This window comes from Lissotriton helveticus, chromosome 3_1 (assembly GCF_964261635.1).
Source record: "Lissotriton helveticus chromosome 3_1, aLisHel1.1, whole genome shotgun sequence".
NCBI classification, from domain to species: domain Eukaryota; kingdom Metazoa; phylum Chordata; class Amphibia; order Caudata; family Salamandridae; genus Lissotriton; species Lissotriton helveticus.
Window position 1 is genome coordinate 345,925,962 of NC_136061.1, and position 25,590 is coordinate 345,951,551.

At 44.6% G+C, this 25,590-nt stretch overlaps 1 protein-coding gene across 4 annotated transcripts in view; it reads right to left on the reverse strand.

Annotated features, from left to right (window-relative positions):
- Positions 1-25,590, reverse strand: part of ABR (ABR activator of RhoGEF and GTPase) — a 1,246,002-nt gene that overhangs the window by 469,369 nt on the left and 751,043 nt on the right. For all 4 annotated transcript variants that reach the window (XM_078679999.1, XM_078680002.1, XM_078680000.1 and 1 more), the window contains one exon: positions 21,487-21,672. In XM_078679999.1, the coding sequence (XP_078536125.1) occupies positions 21,487-21,672 (186 nt within the window). The remainder of the gene's footprint in view (positions 1-21,486; positions 21,673-25,590) is intronic.

A 25,590-nucleotide genomic window follows, 5' to 3' on the forward strand; every position in this document is an offset into this window, starting at 1 on the left:
GCAAAGTACCATGTTCCTTCCCTACTTCTCTCAAAATTCAAAGAAACATGCTGAACTCATCCTGGTGCAGTTTTCTGACACCAGGACACTTTCAGCAGCGCCTGCACGCTTACTGCTTTTGTTCCGAGCAGCAACGTGCAGGATAGGAAGGGCTTATGAGATTCCAGCTTCACCCATAACTAAAGCCGGAGTTTAGGGGCCATTAGACTTCTTTTTGTTGGTGTATCCTGGCTGGGAGCTATCGGGAGCTTCACATCTAGATGCAATTGAGGGGAAACAAAGGCACACATCTAGTCACTTCACAGCTACTTAGGAGAGAAATACTTTTGACTTTGTTCACTCCCTGTATAAAAGAGACATGCATACACTGTAAGAATGTCAGATGTGTTGGTCACCCCAGTATTTATACATATCATTTAAATATCACTACTTTGTTTTATTTCTTTTATAGCGCTTTAGCATTACTCACCCCAATGCAGAGTGTCAGACCGCTTTACATCACACCTACGGATTATACATGGACAATAAATCATATGGGTGCACATAAATATAAGGATGTGTTATATAAGACAGTGAGGGTGGATGTAGGAGCCACACGTCCTTCATAGCTCACTGTGCTATATTAGAAGGATTACACTTTATGAAGTGCAGGTAACTAAAAGTTTACTTGTTTTAAAAGCAGTTACCCATTTACATAAAATAAAAATCTGTCATCTGTGTGTCACTTAATGTGCTGTGTGGGAGACAGATTAACCCTCTATGCTACTTTGATTCAAAACTAGGACTAGGCAAAACACAGACCTATCCAGCAAATATTTTATGTTTCAGAGTTATCTTACCATTACAATTATTACCTGAGATTTAGCTGGCACACAAAGATCTCTGCAGCAGGTGCCTTAACCCCATAAGCTATTATTGTAAAATACAGACATTGCAACCAATTAAGCAGAACAGATTTACTGCCACATTTCTCCTTGCTGCAAATTTCTTTGTGGCAGGGTTTTAAAACATTCTTGATAAATGGAGGCCCGAATTTTGAGTTGGGGTGCACTAATATTTTTGCACAACCCCAGTACAAAATCTAATTTGGTAAAAATTATAATGTGCTCAAAGGTACTCATGATAGACCTGCTAAACATATGTGAGCTCTTAAGATCTGATGTCATGGGTTGTGATTTCACTTCCTGTGATGCCACATGCGACATCACATGCCACGATGGCACGTTCTATGATGTCACACGCTGTGACATCACACCCATACTGCCCAACTTGGTGAGTCCTCCCTACTTCTGTTTTTTAGGACTTAGGCCCTGATGAAACTGTCTGGTTACCCAGTGCCTCGAACCGTGTGCTAGAGGCCCCGCGCTCCTATGCAGTTAGGGTAGCGCTTAGCTAAACGTTTAAATGACATATATAAAGACAGCAAATGCTGGTCTAAAGTCAAAGAAGATTTTTCAGCGATTGAAGGGGCGTTGGAAGTCTAACAGGTTCAGGTCAACGGGCAGTAGAGCCCTGCTCACTAAAACCCGGAAGTGCAGCGTGAACGCCTCTTCTCAAGCGTTCAACTGTATGTACCCTGTTATCAGGGCTCGCGCCATTTATCTCCACTCTCTGCACAGACGAGTGGAATTACGCACAGGCCAGAAATAGCAGCCCTTGTCAAGGCTATTGATTGGTCACGGAGGCTTGTGATAAATTGATGAGCGCGCGCCCCCTTGGAGGATAGCGAGGCCACGCGCTCGACTCGCAGCATGGCTCGGATTACGCTTTTAATGAAAAGCCCGGCCCTGGGACCGCCATGGACTCCCTCCCTCGGGAAACTGCCTCTGGAACCACAGACATGGGGCCGCGTTCCCTTTCGGAAAGTAAGGTCACAGACGGATCCCGTACAGGCAGGCACGTCACTGGAGGAGGGTGAGCCAAGGTCACCCCGGCCGGGGCCGGGAGGCACCGGCGTCGCCTGCCTCAAGGATGCGCTGGTATTAATGGGCACCGCGGCCCGCTGAGGGAGAGAAAGGGGCAAAAGAACAGTGGTCACCTTATAGAGTCGCGTGGCTTGGTCTCCGACCCATCTAGTCCTCTTGGCATTGCCTAATGTATGGTCTTAACATTACCCCTTCTCTCGGTCTTCAACCTTATGTTTTCTTCTAGTCTTTTTTCCCCATTACTCTATTCTGTCAGCGTTCACCCGCTGCATCTCCATACCCACTCTTTGTTATTCTCTACTTTCCTTTTTGCCTCTCTACCCCTCTTCCACCCTTTTCTCTTCCTCACCTCACTAACTCTTCTTCGAATCTTTCCTCTCCTCCAGAGACACACTCACTGCTTAGCCTCGCTGTCAATCAGACCCTCGTATCCTCTCCATGTACTCGCTTCTCTCTCGCCCTGTAGCTGGTAAACAGTGCAGTTTATGATACGTAGAAATTCGGTATAGTCACAATCTTACACCCGGCTGACAACCCAAGTCGATACCTAGTTTTAGACACATGCGAGTGAAGATTACCATTTATGCAGGCAGTGATAACAACCGGGCTTTAAAGTGAACGAATTCTTACATATAAGAGAAGGCAAAAGGGGGAACATTACAGGATGCTGAAAAGAGGAGATGCGAGAAGAGGGCGGACTACGAGAAAGGAAGTAATATATTCTGGATGCAGGTAAATTATACATTCGTTTTCCAAAGCTATTTGGTGCCACCACGTGGCAAAAGAGCGACCTGCAGAAAATGTTTCACAGACTGGTTACGTTATTTCGCCTAGAGACGTTTCTGGAACGACTGGTTCAGGCGGAGCTCTACACATGGGAAGCAATTTGAAGTATTATTCAGACTCATGGTTCTACATAACTCGCCTCAACAGAGGTAGAGATAAACTAAAACAAAAGCAGTGGAGTTGCAGCAGGGGTGAGTTAGAGCAGTGGTTCTTAACGCCCACCCCCGGAGATTCGCAATACAGTGTATATGAATGAAGAATGAAGAAGCAAGATGTCAAATTAAACATTTAAAAAGTTCTGTAAATGTGAAGGGATTTAAAATTGGAGGCTAAAAATTAAGTCAGGATCCTCAGATTGATTCGTGAGAGCGGTGCAAGTGTCAAACAGACTTTGTATGGACGATGAGTGGCCTCAAGTGATTTACAAAAGCTCCAACTTTCCAATTAAAATTAAAATTTTGTATTTCTGAATCAAATAACATATTTGATCATTTGTGTATATGACAAATGCTTATTTCTGTATTTTTGTGTATCGTTTTGCAGTTCAAATTATTGAAAATGCTTAGGCGGGGGTCCCAGGCTCCCAGTATTAACTCAGTGTGGGTCCCCAGATTCCAATAATGATTCAGTGGGAGTCCACGGAAGTCAAAAGGTTAAGAACCACTGAGAGGTTTGCAGCAACATTGTGTAGAGGGATTGAAAAACATGGCGCACCTGTGAAACAATTACATTTAGATAATATCAAGAACAATTGTAAACGAACAAGGTATGTTTTAAATACAGAAAGCCAAAGCACCACATTTGATTAAGTGGCTATATAAAAGTAGTGGAAATATAAACTAGAAAAAATAGAAATAGCTGCAGTAGCTCATTTCCCATTAATTCCAGCTTACTTCGACCTCTTGGTCTAATCAGTGCCTCTGGCAAGCAGGAACTTTATCGCTTCTTTTGGCAATGTAAAGAGGAGATGCAGAGGACAGTGGCACGAGAGTCGGAGACCTAACAGATGTCTGGCTATTGATAACCAAGAAAGACACACTGGTGAATGCTACATGGGCACTTCCGTTAAAGCATGCAAGCGCACTCGGGCTGGACCAATGTGACGCAAAGCTATAGCGCCATCACCCATGTATAATCCATGACAGGACACTTTCCCAAGACTTCTCCACTCATATCAACAGTTCTTTTCACTAGTCCCACATTACAGGATCAAACTGCAACTGAGGTTATCTCCACCCACATGCTTCTCCCCACTGGAAACATGCAAGTACACCTTTCTTCCACACCACTTGGTAAACATGCACACAACCCTGCGCGTCTGTGCTTCATCTCCATCATATGTAATCATTTGCGTGTTCTTTGTGACCGAGCACTGTCTAAAACGGTTGCTTGGTTTGTTCAATACATTCAAGTACAAATTCAACAAAGGTAGCAGAGGGGAACTGGAGCTTCCAACTTGTGGAACATTAAGATACAATTACAGTAAAAGGACCGTGACAGAAATAGGCCTAATATTTCTAACATGTAATGAGATTTCAAAAGGCCAGATCTTTTATACTGCAAACCATGGAAAGTCCAACTAGTGAAAGAGGGGGGCATACGTCCAGGGAACCCAGAGCCTAGCTTCAGTGAAGCCCAGAGGCAACACACAGACCAGAACATAAACTCATCCCCATAATTTAATTACAAGTAGGCATGCAGAGATCCATTAGTGTTCATGGGGGATATTCACAACTCCATTTTTTAGAATGATCTCATGTATTTTATTATTGACATTTTCAGCAACATTTAGATTAACTGTGGTGACATCTCACACCATACAGACGAAGGCCTCTCTTACTGTGAGAAACAAGATGCCTTCTCAAGAAAGTTGACAAAGAATTATTATGAAGATATTTTACAAGTTAACAAAACTACAAAGGTGCTGTAAAAATACCAATTTCATCTAACTTTAACGTACTGAGCTGACCTACCTCGTAAGCGTGAGTCACCCGTGCCAGGACTTTAACGTCATTCAGGTCCCACACTGACTGACCTTAGAAAGGCACAGAGGGCAAACTCACTGACTTCAACATCCTACATTAAAGGAACAATCCTTGTTTTCTCTTTACACAGACCCCTGAAGAAGGGTCAAACAATGACCCGAAATGCATAGGGATTATGTGGAAGCACATAAGTGATATCGACTTGCAAAGAATCTATTTGTATTTATGAGGATAAAGAAAAGTATGAAATAACATTTTTTGAATTCAGTTGGATAAAGACTTCGTGAATTACTCAATGAGTTTAACTAACTAATGAAGACCATTCGGTCAAAGGATATGTGTGCACGCCAACACTAAAAGCGGAACCCCCACTTTTTCTAGAAAGCATTATAATATAGTGTTCTTGGACAAAACACTTATATTGGCAGTTGCACTTAAACAAGAACAGAATCAATTAAGAAACACATTCATCGAGTGCTCCGACGGACATTAAAAGTTTTGAAAGTTTCTATATTCCCTGATTACACCCTTGATGTTCAGCGAAAACGTGCTTCTTTCTTGGCGGTTAAGAAAGTGTAGTATGCGTCTCAATCTGGATGACTGTGTGTGAGAATGTTGGAGTGTGGAATGTTGGAGTGCTAGAGTCAGTTGGTGATGGGCTACGCAGCATAGAGGCTAATCCAGGTGGGACTCATCCTTTGTACAACTTACTACTTAAATAAACCTACATGAAAACTACCTTGTGCTTTGTACAACTTACTACTTAAATAAACCTACATGAAAACGACCTCGGCTGGACTACACATCTTATTATTACAGAAAGCTTTGAGAGCTGAAGGCCTCCAAAATTCTCTTATATTTCCTGCTCGGCTTTGCATAGTCTTGGATGGTAGAACTCATTTCTGCGAGGACCCTCAAGCGGCATGGTTTGGAGAGATACAAAACTGGAACTCCAGAGGCAGCACGGGGACAGGACCCGGTGCGCCAGAGGTCCGGTAAGCGATCTAGGAGACAATCTGTACAGAATACATCAAAGAAACAGAGTCCTTCCTAAACGGAATGAGAGAGAGCAGCAAGCAGTGGCTGAGATGGTGCACAAAGGAGGGGGGCTCTCCATCGGAAGCGGAGTCATGCTCTGTGAAGGACATGGAGGGCTCGGACTCTTCCAAGGGAGATAGCCATAATATGCCACAGGTAACCCCGAACACTGCAGATGAGATTCTATAGATGTGGCTATGTAGGAGAAAAAATGCAGCACGTGCCCTAACTCCCCCCCGGAGGCGGCGGAGTTACGCTGGATTGGACCATTGAGCTGCCCAGGTTGGACTGCTATAGAGGTCGGTGCATTGCACAACACCCCGCACCTTACAAACATCTGTAGGACACTAAGTACAGTCACAACCCCCTGAACGACCTTACCGTAGATGGTTTAAGTCTTGCTTAGTTTTTGGAAATATATGAAGGGTTTCAATCAATCAAACATTTGTAGAGTGCGCTACTCACCCGTGAGGGTCTCAAGGGTTTGGGTGGGCGGCCGTTGCCACACTGCCCGGGACTGGGGAGTTGGTCCATGGTGGGACCTTTGGTTTATTTCTTATTTGTTTGTGTGAGACTTGGCTTGTACATGGTGCGAAAGGTGCATTCCGATTACCTTTTTCTGCCTGGAGCTGGGGGCGGGATGGGAGGAGGTGGAAATGGGATGGACCACACCTCCTATGATGGAACCACACTGTCGGACACTGCAGTTCCTTACGTGGAACATTAGGGGAATGGGGTCCATGTCCAAGCGTCATAATATACAAAACTATCTGAAGAGACGGGGGTGAAAATAGCTCTCCTACAGGAGATGCATCTGTTTAAAACAGAAGTAGAAAAACTGCTCAGACCCTGGAGAGGACAGGTCTATGTCACCTCTTTCTCAGTGTATGACCAAGGGGAATTCATTTGGATCAGACCAGGGGTGACTTTCAAATTAATGCAGTCTGTGATAGATAAAAAGGGCAAGTTTGTCTTTATTACGGGGAGACTATTAGGACGAGACATCACGTTGGGTTGCATATAAGCAAACAATCAAGACCAAAGGGCCTTTATGACCGACCTTTCCACTCGTATAGCAGACATGATGGTGGGCTAGGTGATATTAGATGGAGACTGTAATGGAATGCCAGATGTGATATTGGATAGATCTCATCCTCCCATCGAGTGGCAGCTGGACTAAGTGTATGGCTGGCACATGGGGGATTAAAAGACATTTGGAGGATTCAATATGGGAGGGTTCGGGAATACTCATTTTATTCCCCAATGCATCAACTTCATACACGATTAGATGCCTTTTGGTGTTCACCTGCCCTCATTGGTTTTTATTTCCCACACAGAGTACCTAGGGCGGACCTTCTCGGATCACAGCCTCTTGATGCTGGCCTACCGACCGCATGGGGGAGACCTCCAATGACTACATGGCTGCTTAACCCCCTGACCCTGGAGGATATACCTTTTGGCGCTGCCCTGCACTCCCTTGTTGAAATGTTCTTTGTCAAAAACAAACATACTACCTCCTCAGCTTTGACAAAGTGAGAGGCGTTCAAGGTGGTGGTGCGGGGCCACTGCATGGGGCAAGCTGTAGGGGTGCATAGAGAACTCCACACATAACTGGTAGATAAGGAGGGGGAACTGCAGGCATTAGATAACATTCAAGGGGAAGACACACATGCCCATACATGCATACAAGACGAGCACGCGCAGTAGAATGATACTTTGGAAGGATTAAGGTCCTATGATTATAGTACATATATGGATAGGGTACAAGCAGAGGAGGGGAAGACTGGTCAGTTGTTGGCCTGCTTGATTAAACCAGAAATCCGCAGAACTCCAATTATGCATGTACAGACTACCGTTGGCCAGACTGTATATGACCCAGGAGAGATCAATGAGTTATTTAGCAGCTATTATGAGACCCTTTATGCTGCCCCACTTGGGGCCTCCTGTGACCGCCTCCGCGCTCTCTTAAGCCCGTTGACTCTCCACACCCTGGATGAGGATGCTGAGGAGGAGTTGGGGGGACCTGTGATTCTACAGGAGGCCAGGAGAGCCATCTCCTCTATGACTAATGGGAAGACCCCCAGCTCGGATGGTATTCCTGCAGAATTGTACAGGAAATAGGAGTCCAAACTAGCTCCGAGACTGGTGTCCTTGTATGCAGAGGCACTGCAGCTTGTCCACCTGCCAGAAACTACGCAAGATGTATTGGTGATTCCACTCCCCAAGACTGTGGCCCCAGACGCTGGGGTGAAGGACCTCTCTCAATGTCCAATACTGATTTTAAAATACTTGGTAAAGTACTGGGGCTCAGGTTACTTCCACGTATGAAGAGCCTAATCCACGCAGATCAAAATGGTTTCATCTCCTCCCATAGTACCTCGTCTATAATTTACGTAGACTGTACTCTGAGCTTTACCATCCAAAGGCATGGAACCTGCAGCAGGCCACCATTCTGTCAGTTGACCTAGAGAAGGTCTTTGACACTGTGAGCTGGGACTATCTATTGGAGGTCATGAGGCGCCTGGAATTAGTGGAAGACTGGGTGAAGTGGGTGAAATTATTGTATACGCGCCTCATGGCAAGGGTTAAGATGGGTAAGAACATCTCACCACTATATCGGGTGGCACGGGGCACTAGACAGGGATGTGCACTGTCGCCATGCCTATTTGCCCTGGCGATAGAGCTCCTGGCTGAACTATTCCATTATGAGGGGAGGGTATAGGACTAACTATAGATGGGAGAACATACACTATCTCTCTCTATGCGGATGATTTACTAATCTACTTGAGTGACACCATAAAAGACAAATACTTCTCTTCACCTCCTTGAGACATTTGGGAGGCTGTCAGGTTTGCGGGTCAATAAGCACAAAACATACCTGTTCCCAGTGGCTGGACCACGGATCAGGCCCGACCTACCTGCATATCTTAACTGGGCATCGGACACTTTGAAATACCTGGCCATCCAGATTGCCAACTCACTGGCAGACCTGAGAGAAGATGATTTAGATAAAGCGCTTAGATCGCTTATATCTAATGTGATGTTTTGGCGTGCACTGCGACTCCGTATTATGGCTAGAGTCTCCTTAACCAAAATGGTCATCCTACCCAGTCTGTTATATTATTTTGCCAGTACTAATGCCCTTGGGATGGTTTTGTAACCTGGATTCCCTGATGAGAGACTTAATTTGGGGCGATGGGAGGTGGAGTGTCGCTCAAGATTATGAGACACCCTACTGTGGAGGAGGCATAGCAGTGCCGGATTTTGAGCTCTAAAAGCTGGCTCACCAACTGCAATGGTTGGCACAATGTCTGTAGGAAGTGAAAACAGAGGGGACTTTCTTGACGGAACCAAACCAGAACCCTAGATTCTTTCTGGCCAAAATGGATTAGTTACTTACCTGTAATCCTAGTTCTCTTCCAGGGGTATCCTCATCAAAGTCATAAGCATTAGAATATTCCCGCCCATGCGCGGGACCCCGGAAACACTATATGTGCCCCACATATATATACTCATATATATATATATATACATACACATATACTTATATATATATATATATAAACAAGCAATTGCAGCCAAATATACAATAGAGCTGGATTATGCTGTAAAGAATTTCCACCATACATGAAACATATGCATTAGAATCATGAAAAACAACACTAAAGATTGTTTTGAAACTGTTTTAATGCTGAAAAAGCAGTAGAAATTCTTATTATATCCTGAAAGCATAGAAAGCTCCCAGGCTGCATTGCAAACACACAGTCTGAAAAGACTGAAAAGCTAACCTGTAGCTGCATGCTGCAAAAAAACTGACACCGTGCCTTTAAGGCACTCATGACCCCCAGTATCCCATCATGCCTCAGGGGTGACAGTTGGGTCAGTTGTTCTTTTCGGAGACTAAAAAACCATGGAAACAAATAGGTTAACAATATCTCCAAATTAATAAAGATCCTTTGCCCGGGGAGGCGGGAGGGTTGCTTATGATTTTGTTAAAGATACCCCTGGAAGAGAACTAGGACTACAGGTAAGTAACTAATCCTTCTCTTCCAGGGGATCCTCATCAATAGTCATAAGCATTAGAATAAAATAGCGAGCCTCACCTCATCTCCCTGCGGGCAAAGGAATAACAATACAGTAATAACATTACTAAGCCCAGAAAAAAATTAGGCTTGTACAGGCCGCAGGCTACCCAAATAGATTCCTCAACGAGGCTTGTCCTACTTGAGTATCAGTCCTGGAATCAGATTCAAGACAGTAATGCCTTGTAAAGGTATGAACTGATCTCCAGGTTGCAGCCTTGCAAATCTCTGACATAGGGACATCATGCAGGAAAGCTACTGTGGCTGCTTTCCCCCTAGTAGTATGCTTTAGTTGACAAAAGTAAGGGCTTGCCTGCAAGCTGATAAGCCAATTTAATACAGGAGACAATCCATCTGGAGATGGATTTCTTGGCAGCTGGAAAGCCCGTTCTCATTGGACCATAGTTGATAAACAATTGGTCCGCCTTCCTACTCTCTTTGGTCTTTTCCAAATAAAATTTAAGGACTCTTTTGAGATCTAAAGAGTGCAGAGACCGCTCAGCCGGGGTCGTAGGATTTGGAAAAAAAGAAGGAAGAGAAATGGACTGATTTATGTGAAAATCAGAGACAACCTTAGGTAAAAATGATGGATGTGCCCTTAAGACTACTCTGTTGTGATGGAAAACAGTGTAGGGTTCTCTTGTACACAGCGCTTGTATTTCACTGACACTGCGCGCTGATGTAATTGCAACTAGAAAAGCGGCCTTCCATGATAGGTGTTGCAAAGAAGCTCTGTGGATGGGTTCAAAGGGGGGGCCCATCAACTTAGACAACACTAGGTTTAATTCCCACGGAGGAGAAGGGTTTCTAACAGGGGGGGTACACTTTCTTCAACCCCTGTAAGAAGTCCTTGACCACCTCCATCTGGAAGATGGAGGGCTGAGCAGGAGACTTCCTATAAGCCGTAATGGCCGAGAGGTGCACCCTGATCGAAGCATATTTAAGCCCGGATCTTGCTAGGTACAGCAGGTAAGGCAGAATTACATCCTCCTGTGCTGATAAAGGATCAAAGTGATGTTCTCTGCACCAAAGAAAAAACCTCTTCCACTTAAACGCATAAGACGTTCTTGTGGAGGGTCGTTTCGCTTCCTTTAAAATGTGCATACAATCAGGTGGCAAATTTAAATGTCCGTATTGTAGGACCTCAGGAGCCATGCTGTTAAGTGCAGTGAGGGAAGGTTGGGATGAAGAATCTTCCCCCCCATCTTGGTCAGCAGGTCCGGCCTGCAGGGCAGTCTCCTGGGTGGAAGCAGCGACAACTGTAGAAGGTCCGGGTACCACCACTGCCGAGGCCAGTCCGGGGCTACCAGGATCATGGTAATGCTGGATCTGATGAGTTTGGAAACCACCTTCGGAATCAGGGGCAGAGGAGGAAATGCGTAAGCAAATGTCTGACCAATCCATCAAAACCCCTGACCATTTTTTTGTTAGTCAATCCATCAAAAGGGCATTCCCCTTGTCCCTGGACGGTGGAATCTGGATGCGAAGGCGTGGCATTTTGAGTTTTCCTCGTCCGCAAACAGATCTATTTCTGGACGACCCCAACGATGGACGAGAGAGGACGCGACCGAGTTCCGCCCTGCTTGTTCAGGTAGAACATTGTCGTTGTGTTGGCCGTTTGAATCAGAACTGAGTGTGATTTGAGTGCAGGAAGGAAGGACTTCAGAGCCAGATGGACTGCTCAAAGCTCCAGCATGTTGATATGGTAGGTCTGTTCCTTTGCTGACCACCTTCCTTGAATCTGCAGACACCCATGTGTGCTCCCCAGCCCTGGAGAGACGCGTCTGTGACTATAGACTGTGTCGGGAGAGGTTGGTGAAAAGGCACTCCCACCAGAAGGTTGTGAGGGTGAGTCCACCATTTGATGGAGGTCTTCGTCACCTGGGAAAGATAGATCCGGTCTTCCCAGAGCCCTGTCGACTGATCCCATTGATCTTCCAGAGCCTGCTGCAAAGGTCACATCCTCAGCCTGGCGTGAGGAATCAGGAAGATGCAGGACGCCATGGAACACAGCAGAGACGCCACTTGACGCGCTGTTGGATTCTGGGACTGTAGTAGAACTCTGCACTTCTGCTACATAGAAAATAGTCTCTGCACTTTTCCCAGTTTTGTACCCAGGTAGTGTATGGATTGGGTCGGTAGTTCTACTGACTTCTCCATGTTGACGTGGAGGCCGAGCCTGTGCAATTGTAGCAGGCAAAGGTGGAAGTCGTTCTCTACCTGCTGAGGAGATGGGCCTTTTAGGAGCCAGTCGTCTAGGTAGGGAGAGACGAAAAGTCCTTTTTTGTGCAGGAAGGCTGCCACCACTGCCATGCATTTGGTGAAGACTCTCGGCACTGACTTTAGTCCGAAAGGCAGGACCCTGTACTGGTAGTGTTTGTTGCCTATCAGAAACCTTAAGAACTTCCGATGTCGCATGGCAATTGGAATGTGGAAGTAGGCATCTTGCAAGTCCATCGAACACATCCAATCTCCTACTTGCAGATGTGGACATATTTGCTGAAGAGCAATCATGCGGAACTTCTCCTTGACTATGTTCTTGTTCAGAACACGAAGATCCAGGATGGGCCGGAACTTGTTTTCCTGAGCCTTTTTGGGGACAAGAAAATATCTGGAGTAGACTCCTTTTCCCCTTTGAGAGGGAGGCACTTCCTCTATAGCTCGTTTTTGGAGAAGAGCCATCACCTCTTTTCGGAGCAGATCAAGTTGGTGCGGACGAGATTTCTTTGGGGGAATGTCCTGTTGAGGCGCACGGAAACGAAGAACATATCCATTGCGCAGTGTATTCAGCACCCATCGATGGTTCGTGATGCTGTCCCACTCTGCCAGATGTTTTGAAACACTTCCTCCCACTGGAGGGGATAACGGCGCTAGAGGAAGCCAGTGCTCATTGTTTTCCTCCTCTAGCCGAAGTAGAGGACTGCTGGTGACCTCCTCTACCTCGGTTGGCTTTACCACCCCGAAACTTGGTCTTGCCCTGGGATTTGTTCTAGGACCACTGAGGGGTTTGAACCCTCTGTTGAGCCCCTCTGCCTCTGTTGGTCTTGAAACGGCGTTTGAACTCTTTCTTTTTTTCTAGGCCGACTGCCTTGACAGTGTCGAGCTCGGCTTTCATCCGACTCATTTCATCATCCGTGTGCTGGCCAAAGAGAGATGTGCTGGTAAACGGGAGGTTCAGAATGCGTTGTTGCGCATCAGGCTTGAGGCCTGTCAGGCGCAGTCACGAAGAACGTCTGGCACATACCCCATGGGCATAGGTATGTCCCGCCAGTATTGCTCCATCTGCAGCAGTGCTAATTATCTGATTAGCCACAAGACTTCCTTACGTCAGGGTCTCCTCGAAGTCTTGCTGGTCCTCCTTAGGTAATTTTGATTTAAAACGCTCCATTGAGTCCCATAAGGCTCTATCGTACCTGCCCAAAAGCGCAGCCGCGCTAGAAACATTCAGCGTCGAAGCGGCAGAACTGCAGACCTTGCGACCCCACGAGTCTTGCAACTTGCTGTCCTTATCAGGAGGAGTTGAGGAGGAGGGAGAGACTGAGTGGGTCTTTCGTGCCGCCGCCACAACTAATGAGTCGGCGGGAGGGTCCGTTTTCACAAAGGTCGGATCAGAGGGTGCGACCTTATACTTCTTCTGGATGAGAGCCGGCACCGCTCTTACTGATGCTGGAGCCAAGAACACATCATTGACAGGATCCATGATCCCTGGGCCCAACGGTAACACTGGACGAGAACCCGACTTTTGGTGAAGGGTCTCAAAGATCACTGTCGTGGAGACCTGTGGCACAGACATCTCGATGTTTAATTTCAATGCACCCTTCTGTAGGACATCATGGTAGGTGTTGATATCGTCCACCGGGGAAACCCTAGAGACAGGGCTATCCACACCAAGGTAGGAGAGTAATCCCGCATGGAAGAGCGGGTAGAAGAGGTAGAATAAGTAGCTGGTGTTCGAGCTCTTCTTTCTCGGGATCTTCTGGCTGGTACCTCCTGTCTAGGGGAACGGTTGCGTCTCCTCTCGTGAGACCTTCCTGAGCGCTCTTCTCATGCATGGGAACGAGATGCAGCTTGTCTCACAGGCGATCTTTCTCTGCGCCTGGGAGGGCTGCGTCTATCCACTTCGTCGACCAGTCTTTGTAGTGGAGATCTGTGCACTGGGCTGACATATTCCTGCAGCCGTCTTATGGCCCCCGAGTCTCGCCAATGGTGCAGAGGCCTATTCCATCTGGGAGACAACTGCACACCCTCAGTGGGAGGTATGCGGGCAGGACTTCTCGATCTGCGGGCAGGACTTCTGGATCTTGATTGGGATTTGGAAGAGCCCGAAGAATGACGGGAGGCTGATTCAGTCACAAGGATCACTGAACCCTCCCTGGATCTCGTAGCCGAGCGTTCAGCTCGTTCGCGGTGTCTCGACGTCGATCTGGACCGTTCATGGTGCCTCGACGTCAAATGCTCCGAAGGAGCCTGCTTCGACTCCGAGCGATGATGATCTGTCGACGTCGACCGGCGCTGCTCCGCCGGCGAAGAGGTCCTTTCCTTCGACGCCGGTGGATCAGACAATCTCGGCGTCGTCGTATGTCTCGGTGGTGAACGGCGAGAGGGATGATGGTCTCTCGACGTCGATCGGCTTAGTGCGGCAGACGACGGAGCCTCTCTTGACCTCGAATGTCTACGTGATGACGGCGGAGGGGTATTGGTCGCCCTCGACGCCGAACGTCGAGGCGACGTCTGCGAAGATCTCCTCCTCGACGCCGATCGACGCCTAGTTGTCAACGGCGGAGGACTTGGGGCTCTCGACGTCGATCGCTTACCCTGCGATGACGGAGGTGAGCCAGCGCTCGACGCCGAACGTCGTGATGACGACGACAGCGGAGTCACCTTATCCCTCGACGCTGAACGTCGCCAGGTTGACATCAGCGGAGGAGACACACTTTTCGACGCCGGTCGTCGCCTGGTTGACGACGGCGGAGGTGTCACGCCCCTCGACGCCGATCGTCGCCTAGTTGACGACGGCGGAGGGGTCTTATCTCTCGACGCCGATCGTCGCCGAGTTGATGATGGCGGAGGGTCTGGACATCTCGACGACGACATACCTGCTCTTCTTGACGGCGAGCACGCCTCCGACGGTGAAATTCGTCGTTTTTTCGAAGTATGACCCACCGGTTGCTCCTTTCTCAGCGCCGAGCCCGACGCTGAAGATGCAGGACGAGAAGACTCACCCTTTGAAAGTTCTCTGGACCTCTTGGAGCTCTTCTTAGCTGGGGACCTCCCTCTAGAAGACCTACGGGCTAGGCCATAGACACAAATTCTCTCTCTGTCTTTTAAAGTTCTTGATGACAGACTCACAGTGAGGGCAGGTCCTTGGGTCATGGTCTTCAGGTAAGCACAGGATGCATACCTCATGGCTGTCCGTCTTTGCCTTCTTCTTGCCACAAGAAGGGCATTTGTCAAAAAAGGAAGGCATTTTCAAAAGAAAAAGACTACCAACAAGAGAAAACCTACTTGACCAGATGAAAAACGTCGAAGTAAGGTAAAAAAAGTAGAAATCTGAGAGAATTTTCTGTCAGAAAACAGAAAAAGAGTGGAGCTGTGAAACCAGGATCCTTCCTGAAGGAGCCGGAAAGAACAACTGACCCAACTGTCACCACTGAGGCATGATGGGGTAATGGGGGTCATGAGTGCCTTAAAGGCACAGTGTCAGTTTTTTTGTAGCCTGCAGCTACAGGTTAGCTTTTCAGTCTTTTCAGACTGTGTGTTTGCAATGCAGCCTGGGAGCTTTCTATGCTTTCAGGATATAATAAGAATTTCTACTGCTTTTTCACCATTAAAACAGTTTCAAAACAATCTTTAGTGCTGTTTTTCATGTTTCTAATGCATATGTTTCATGTATGGTGGGAATTCTTCACAGCATAATCCAGCTCTATTGTGTATTTGGCTGAAATTGCTTATATATATATATATATATATATATATATATATATATATATATATATATATATATATATATATATATATATATATATGTGATGTAATGTAATGCTATGTAAAAGAATGCGTTGTAAAGGATGTTGTGATGTAAAAACTGCGTTGTAAACGCATGCATTGTAAATGTATGTTATGTTCTGTTATGTCGCTTTTATATAGCGTACGGCTACTCAGCAAGAGTGTCCCGACGCTTTCCACCTATGCATTGTAACGTCATACATTCTTAAAAAACTACCCGATATCCAAGTGCTCTAATTGATCCCCTCGTAACTGATGATGAACAAGTTACAACTGAATCCTTGGATGAAAATATTTTTAACTGCGACCAAGTCGATTAATAAGATTTTGATATCTCGGAAAAGGCACTACCCTCGTCCTTGAAAGAGATTATTCTTCCCCGATAATATTCAACACCCTAGTAGTTCCCCATGGTGGCCCACAAATACGTGGCCAAGTTTATTAAGAGGTGGATAAAGAACCCCCTTGAAAGAGAGTCAAGAAATATGCTTAAGGCAGAATGTTCAAGACCCATGGTCCAAGATAAATTTTGCCTCACCCCTAATTTGGACCCCAATCAAGTTCTTATTCAAAATGGGCAGGACCCTAGGAAAGGGATGGAACGCTTCCTCAAAAACTGCCAAGATCGCATGCTTGACATTCTTGGCCCTTTATGCCAAATGATCGACCTAATTGAGGAGAGCTACATTTAATGGTTCTACACCCACCATTGATTTATCAAGAGGATGGAGCCAGAGAACACGAATCCTCCTTCGTAATGCACATGCTACAATAAATACCGAGAGAAGGAAAGTTGTTTTATCAAAAATTGACCCCAAGTTCTGTGACATGGCAGAGAAGGAACCATCAAAGAATCCTAATGGGCTTCTCTTTGGGGAGGACATGATCAAGGGTCTGGGTAAATACGTGGCAATCTTCACAGCTTTGGATAAGGCGCAAGCTAACATGCACAGAGTCTTTAATCCGAGTGTTTTTGCTAGGGCCGGCATAAGGGGTCTCTCTGCTGGCCGCCCCTACCAAAGACCCTACTTCAGGCAAAGAGGATTCGGTCGCCCCTACCAGACAAACTCTTCCTTCTACCCTCAACGAGGACATTCCTCCCGCTCAAGAGGCTTCAAAACCAGTGGCGTTAACTCCTCCAACACTTCAAGTATGTACTTTTTCTCCTCATCCTTCCTCTTCAACAGGGAAAGTGGGGGGGGTCGCCTAAAACATTTCCTACACATCTGGAAACTAATTACACACTATCCATGGGTACTAGAAACTGTTCAGGGTTTCAAAATAGATTTAATTGAAAAACCAATCAAGTTATAACACCCAAATTACTAAATCTGACTCTAGAGCAACAGTCTATTGTAAATTCTATGTTGACGAAGCGATCGATTGTAGAAGTCCCTTGGGAGCCTAAGAATTACCTGGGCAATATTTTCCGGGTGGAAAAGTAGGACAAATCTCTCACCTACAATCATTTCAAGATGGAAGGTATCCATCTCCTCATGGACATGCTTTTAGAAAGACTGGTTAGTGAAACTAGACTTAAAGGATGCCTGCTTCACAATTCTAATGGCAGAAGAATCCCATTCCTTTCCACAATTTGCGTGGAACAACCACCTTTATCAGTTCCAAGCTCTCCCTTTCGGTCGATCATCTGCTCCTAGGTGCTTCACTAGAACTATGAAGGCCATTACCACAGTTCTGAGAGAAAGGGGTGTCCACCTGATAATCTAATTAGAGTACATCCACATCATGTCTCAAGACCACTCTCAAATTCTGAAAGACTTGAATACTGCTGTAGAATTATTAGAGAGTACAGGCTTTATCATAAACAGGGGAAAATCCATCATGACTCCCTCAAGGTCTCTAGAGTTCCTGGGCTTCACAGTAGACCCCGTGAAGTCTATGCGGTTACTTCCTCCGAAAAAGATTTCCAAGATTCGGAAAAAAATGAGTCATGTTCTGAAACTCGATCCTGTAACCTTAAGGAAACTAGCAAGACTCCTGGGCCTCTTATCATCAATCCAAGCTATTTTCCCGGGTCCTTTACACTATAGGGCCCTTCAAAAGTTGAAGGGCAGAGCCCTCCGATCTGGCCTTTGCTCCGTAGACAAAATTCACCTAGACACAGAAGCCAAGACAGAACTGACTTGGTGGTTAGAAAATCTGGATGCATGGAATGACAAAGCCATATTTGGGATTTATCTGGAATTTGTGCTGGAATCAGATGCCAGCCTTCATGGCTGGGGTGCTTGCTATCAGAATACAGGAGGCTTATGATCCTATTCAGAGAGTTTGCACCACATAAACTTTCTGGAGTTAACCGTCGGGCTTTATGCCCTAATGAGTTTCAAACAATCCCTTCAGGGGAGGTCAGTCATTCTCAAAATGGACAATATGTCGGCCGTTGTCTACATAAATCACCTACGGGGCACCAGGTCACCAGACCTCTTCAACCTGGCCAAAAAAAGATGGATGTTCTGCTTGGAACACAAAATGTGGTTAAGAGCAGAAAACCTTCTGGGTCAAAACAATGATTGTGCAGATTTGAATTCAAGGTTCGTCGTAGATCACACCGACTGGAAACTAAACCCAAACACGTTTAAGTGTCTAGATTATCTTTGGGGTCCCTTAGAAGTAGACCTCTTTGCGAGCACTCGCGTTTAAACTTCACAGATACTTCAGCTGGATGCCAGACCTGTGTGCGCTGGCAGTGAACACCTTTCTTAAACCTTGGAAAGGAATTCGGGGATATGCTTTTCCTGCCTTTGCAATGATCCACCGAGTCCTTCAGAAGTTGAGGATGGAACAATCTTTAATAGTCCTAATAACACCCTTTTGGCCGCCTGATTTCCAACGATCTTGGAATTAGCTTACGAAATATCCTTTCTACTTCCAGCTTCACCAGGCCCCCTAAGAGACAGAGACGGTTTGGAACATCCCCTTCTTCAGAACGGGACTTTGAACCTTCTTGCCTGGAAAGTGTCAGGCGAGCCAATAGAATCTCTGAGCATTCGGCACAGGATTCTTCTCTCACTAAGAAGCATGGGCACCTGGTATACACCATAGATACATCTTCATCGGGAAAAGATGGTTTTGTTGGTGCTTGGAAAGGAACCTGGATTCCGTGGAGGTTCCTATTGTGCATGTAGCCAATTTTCTTGTTGAACAATTTCCTATAGGTCAAATAACTGTTCTAGATCAGCCATTTCTGAGGGTCACATAGGAAACCCTATGGGACATAAAATCATTACATGACCTTTTTTCTAACTGGCCCGAAAATACCTTGCTTTATAATAAAAGACTTTCTATTAAGCTAGCTTCTCTCCTATGTCTAATATCCTGCCGTAGGATTTCGGATGTTAAAGCACTGGAACTATCTAACAGATATTAGGACTCCTTCGGGGTCAGATTTGAAATTATCAAGAGAACAAAAACAATGTCTGATATTATTTTTTACCCACGGTTCAATGCTTGTAAAAACCTGTGTGTGGTAGATTGTACGAAGGAGCATGATTCAAGGATGAACCAACATCGCACCGCTGGTGTAAACCAACTTCTTATTCCTTTGTTAAACCCTTCAAACCTGTCTCGTCTTCTTCCATAGCTAGTTGGGTTAAACTGGCTATTCAATTGGCAGGCATTGATCTCCAAGATTTAAGGCACATTCCTCCACAGGCACTATGGCTAGCCAGTCCTTTTGGAAAGGAGGTAAGTTAGATGACATTCTTAAGGCAGCAGAGTGGTCCAGTTCCTATACCTTTGCAAAACATTACTGCAAACCTGTCGAACACATGTCTGACGTAGCTTTAATACACTACCAACATGCATAATGGTAGCCTCCGGTCTTGTAATGAAATTGCGATTCTTCTTTTACCATGACCAGAGAATCTGGATTTCATCAAAGACATAGAGGCTAACATTATCCCAACCCTCCCTCTCGGGAGTAGATTTTAACATCTTTTCAATTTATTGCATTTGTCTTGTTCACAGAGTTTTATATTATGTTAATGTTTTGTTAGGAATTTAACTCTGTTTTTCTTTGTTTTTTGCCTTTATTATGCACTATTTATTATCACCAATTCTCTTCCCCCCTTTACTTAGGGCATTACGTTCAACTCCTAATATTTTGTCCTTTTTCAGATAATTCAACTTCATGGGCTCCTCATCAAGATAGAGTTCAATCAAGTCTCGACATCACACCTTCTTTCTACTTGGAATTCTTCATTGCCTTAAGGAGAAGCCTTTGCCATCACAATTCTATCTCTTGGATTTCGTTACCTTTAGAAGAACTTTACCTTTTTTCTCATTGCATTTAAAAGAGGCAGATCTGTGTGTTCCTGTTGCCTTCGTAACATATGAACATTCTATAGCTTTGCTTTGTGATGTAACTTTAAAATGGCTGCTTGAAGTTGCATTAAAAGAATAATGCATAATGTTAGCCTCCGTGTCTTTAATGAAATCCAGACTCTCTGGTCATGGTAAGAGAAGAATCGCAATTGTATATGTAAATGCCAATCAAGATATATATTTAAAAAAAGTGAGACCCCACAAGGGTGAAGTGCGCTCCACAAATGTGCTTGTTGTGGAATGTTCAGATCAGGTATCTATTAAAAATCAAAGACACAAGCCAAGGACAGTGGGGCGAGTTGCAAATACGTCAATGTTGGGAGTACTTCAAAGTTCCAGGGACTATTGAAATTCAGTACAGAACTCTTCAATGCTTTTCGGAATGCAGCTGCCAAATAGCCTTAATGGGCGAAGCAATACCACTACAGCATCCCTGTCTGGCTAGGTCCATTATATGACTAAGTACATTTTGCGGGTTCAATCTCACCAGATTTAATTTTAATCATTACTGCTCTTTACACATTTTAATTATTTTTTAACTTCTGCTGTATATTTTGTTCTTAAATATTTTGTCAAAAACAAATATTAGCTTTTTGACATTTAAAACAGTGCACATTCTCTAAAGACTTACGCCGAACCTGCACAATCTCTTCTGGAGTGCAGATCGAAGCTGCATTCTCCTAGAATAGATTGGATTCATATCAGTCATTGTGGATCCGCAAAAATGTGTTAGTGATAAAATCAGGACCGTAGTTTCCAATGAGAAAAAGCCAATAGATAAACAGTAAAACACGACCAAAGAAGCACTAAAGACCTGAATACATTAAAATCCATTGCACTTAACTGTCAAGCTTATACACTTTTTTCGAATTTTTAAAACTTCTTCGGTCTGGCTAACACTGTATTCCCCTATCTTTAAAGCCACTAAATGTGTTATTTCATACAATGCATGACACTTTAAAGAAGCAGCTCCTTACCTATCTAATTTCCGACAGTAAACCCTTTGTTAAGTACAACATACCACGATTTGTTTTAAAAAAACATTGAGAATACATTCTTAGCATAAAATGCTTAAAACAGACTGTGCACCCCAGGCACTTCAGAAATAACCCTGAAGACATTGGTTCTGGGATTGAAAGTCACACTGCTCATGGAGATGGTTTACTAAACTAAGTTATTAGTCAGCCTGGAGCTCAGATGCTTCAGTGGTGGCCTCTGTACACTTCTTGTTGTTCAGTAAGGAGTGATACACGGGCAGGCACTGTGTGATAACTGATTTAGCTGCTCAATCCTGATGAAGACCAAGGATCCAGAACTTACCAGCTTCTGGAAGAGGTGGCCCACCGTCACCTTGTTGTCCCACTGCTGCACCTGGGGGCAGAGGCTGTCATAGAACTCTTTGTGGATGTCATAGATGTCTTGGATCTTGTAGAAGATGTTCTCGATCTGCTGGGCAGTGAGCACCGGCTGAGATGTGGTTGCCGTGGCCTTCAGCGGCTTTATTGGCTGCAATGAGAAGAAAGTGAGGGGTTAAAAAAAGAATGACCAACATGTGAAGCAAAAGAGCAGTGGCATGAGCACAGTGTCGAACGGAAGTGTGGCTGAAAGGGCCACACTTAAGAAAAGAAACTTCATGGCTGCACAGCTTGCTGGTCTCAACCTTGCCCAAAGCTAGAATGCGTAATTTTTTATGGCATGCTTCATATGCGTTTCCTACACAACAAATTGTGTGTCTCATTCATTATGTCCTCTGTTTCCAAATAAATGAAAGATGAACTATTAAATATGAAACTAAAATTTCAAAGGAACTATATGGTAACCTTTCTACTGCAGGTGTAATTATAATTGCACAGGTGTTATCCCATTGGAAGCAATAGAAAAGATGCTAGCATTTGGCGACTGCGGAGTAGTCAAATCAAGCTACTAAAGCCACAGGGTGTCCCAAGGTGGTACTTGTGCTGGGGACAGGATAAGAACTATTTACAAACAAGGAAGAGTGGCGGGCAAGTTCTCCAGCACACAACCTTGGAACAGTGATATTAATGGGTTGTGATTATCTGCTACAGCAGACCCCGTGCATAGTACAATGGGAAGCCCCTCAAATAGGAGGCGGGAGCAGTGACTGGTTGAGTTGATTTTACGTCCGATCATTTCTTTTGAAATGAAGTTTGGCAGATCCTGGTAATGAATCAGTTCACAGCAGCTATCAAGAACAGAGACAGCAGGAACGGTCTGTGAAATCATTTTTAGACAAATTCTGAGATCCCGGAAACTATAGACAGATCACACACATTTAAGGCCCTGGGTGGGTCCTACATTGAAGGGAAAGAGGTCTGACACCAGAACCCTAGAAAGCCAGTGATTGCTGCCATACCTAGTAGAAGAAAGAACAAACATATCCAATGGAGAATACATAACATATAGGACCATTATAATGCTTTGGACTATGTGCTCCTGACATGGAACATAAATAACCCCCCCCCCCGCACCCTTCTGCGCCAGACTAGTTCACAATATGCTACAGACACCTGAGAGGACAGACTTGGAAGATAAAAGATGGACCTTCGGGGGGGGGGTGTGTGTGTGTGTGTGTGTGTGTGTGTGTGTGTGTGTGTGTCTGTCTGTCTGTCTGTCTGTCTCTGGACGCTCACGCCGCATACCAGGATCTCTGACAACTGACTAACGTTGTTGGAATCCTGGCATGCCGCGTTCAGCACCAGATCGTGGAACACGGTACAAAAGATGCAAAGTGTTGAAGGACATCCTCATGCCAGGTTTGAAGCACGAGGATGTTAAATCTCACAACTTCTCCCTCCCCCCTTACAATAAAGTAGATACAAATTGCAATTAGTAAACTGAATAACAAATGGAACACAAATGAAGAAGGAAGAAAAATAGGAAGAACACTTTTACAGAAATAAAATATTCCAAATGTTAAGACATAACACTCATTATATTTTGAAGGTAACTTTCTACAGCGAGTTTTCAAATCAGATGATGAGACAAGTGCATCATTATTTGTTGCCACGGAGATACATTTTCACCATCAGGAATAGTATCATGAATAAAATGAATCCAATCAGAAACATCTAAATCCTAACTGTAGAGCTTAATCAAAGAATCAGCTTGGGAGTCACAAAGGTTAACAAGCGATCTTTGATTCCACCACACCTTTTTCCCAAGGAAAAAGGGGTGACACCAGTGACCTGAACAGGTGGCGAAAAAGTTTAAGACCCCTTTGGTGTCTTTTTAGGATTTTTAATGAGAACCCAACTAACAACCTTGAGGTGTGTCGAATTGAAGTGTTCGCCTGCATCATGAAGAAAATTCATAATAGTTTGTTTATTAACAACTCTAGATGCTACTTCCTTGTTGCATTGATGATTATTAACATGCTTGTTAATTAACCAATTTGGAAACAAATTGTCTGCCTCTCAAAAGAGAAAACGGGGAAACACCTGTGGTACAATGGGGAGAGATATTGTAAGACCAAAGTTTCGAGTCCAAAAATCCTGGACATCATGTTGAGAGGAAATAGCAGTTTGAATGGCATCTTTAACTAATCTATTGGCTCTCTCAACCAGGCCATTAGAGGTTGGCGAGTAAAGAGCAACTTTAAAGTGTTTCACATCGCAATCAGTGAGAAATGAAGTACATTTTTGAGAAATGAAATGGGTTCCATTATCTGAAACCAACACAGAAGGAGATCCTTCCACAGAAAAGATTTTTTTTTTCATGTTATGGCATTAGTAGAAGTGGGAGCATCACAAAGCATGTGATAAATCCACTTAGAGTGATAATCAATCAACAAATAAATACCTGATGTCATGAGGTAACAAATCATAGGGTCCGGCAAAATCCAGACCAACCTTGTCCCAAGATTTTGTAGGAAAAGGAACAGGATGTAACGGGGTGTTGATGACTTTCCATTTTTTGTCTGATAATAAGCATCCAGGACAAGAGTCAATATGACAATTTAGCTGAGATTCTAAGGATGGCCACCAATAGTAAGACTTAATGAGTTGAGAAGTTTTGGATAATCCTAAATGGCCTTTATGAGTAAGTTTAATGATATCATTCCTGATATCAGAAGGTGGAACAAACAAATCATGTCTCATGACCATATCATTGACTAGGGATAACTCGGAACAAACCATGGCAAATGCTTTCAACTCTTTGGAAAGTTTCCTATTTTCTGGCCAACCTTTAACAATATAATTCGAGACCAGTTTGAGATTCTCGTCTTTCTCTCACGCTTTTAACCAGGATTCTTCAGTGATGCTAGAAAATGATTCAATAGCATCAAGAGTTGCAATCACACATTCTGTGTCTTCTGAACTCTCAATTTCTGAAAGATCATGCAAAGCCATGCGAGAGAGTCAATCAGCCCTGAAATTTCTTCCTCCAGAAATATGTTTTATTATGAAATGAAACTCTTGAAGCTTAGACATAAGTCTAACCAACCTAGATGATGCTTTTCCAAGACCATTAGCAGTTAATAGCTGAGTAAGAGGCTTATGATCAGTGAAAAGTTCAATTTCACGACCCCAAATGTAATTTTTGAACTTTTCTATGGCCCACGCACAGGCAAGAGCCTCATGCTCAATAGTGCTGTCATGAGTTTCAGACGGTTTTAACATTCTTGAGGAAAAATCAATGGGGTGTTCCTTGCCTGAGACCCATTGGCCAAGAACTGCTCCTAATCCAGTAAGACTAGCGTCCACCATAATGAAACATTTCGATGAGTCATGAAAAGGGTGAAGAGCAGGGGCATCAACAATGAGTTTCTTTACTTGAGAAAAAGAAGAAACTTCCTCAGACCAGTCAAATTTTGCACCTTTGCGCAAAAGAGCACGGAATGGCTCACCTGTCTGGGCATACCCTTTCACAAAACGTGCATAATATTCTGCAAGCCCAAGGAAAGATCGAAGAGCATCTTTGTCTTTCGGAGGAGTGGCATGGCTAATGGCTTTAATGAGGGAAGTTTTTGGCTTGATACCCTCGGAAGAGAGTGTATGACCCAAATATTCTAGTTGTTGTGTGGTAAATTTGCATTTCTCAACCCTGATTGTCATTCCTGCTTCATTCAGTTTGTTGAGGACAGAACATAAGTTGCTTAAATGTGTCTCCCAATAATCAGCATATACCAAGATATCATCTTGGTAGGCCTGAACTCCTGGAATGTTTTTGAAAAGATTGTCGATGATTTTCTGAAAAACGCTGGCTGCTGAAGCCAGGCCAAAGGGTAATTTAAGATACTTAAAGACACCAAAAGGTATAACAAAAGTGGTAAACTCTTGAGAATCAACTGTCAGAGGCACCTGATGGTAAGCTGACCAAAGGTCAATGATTGAAAAAGATTTTGCACCTCCCAAAATGGCTAGAAGTTTGTGGATTTTAGGAAGGGAGTGGCAGTCAACAAGT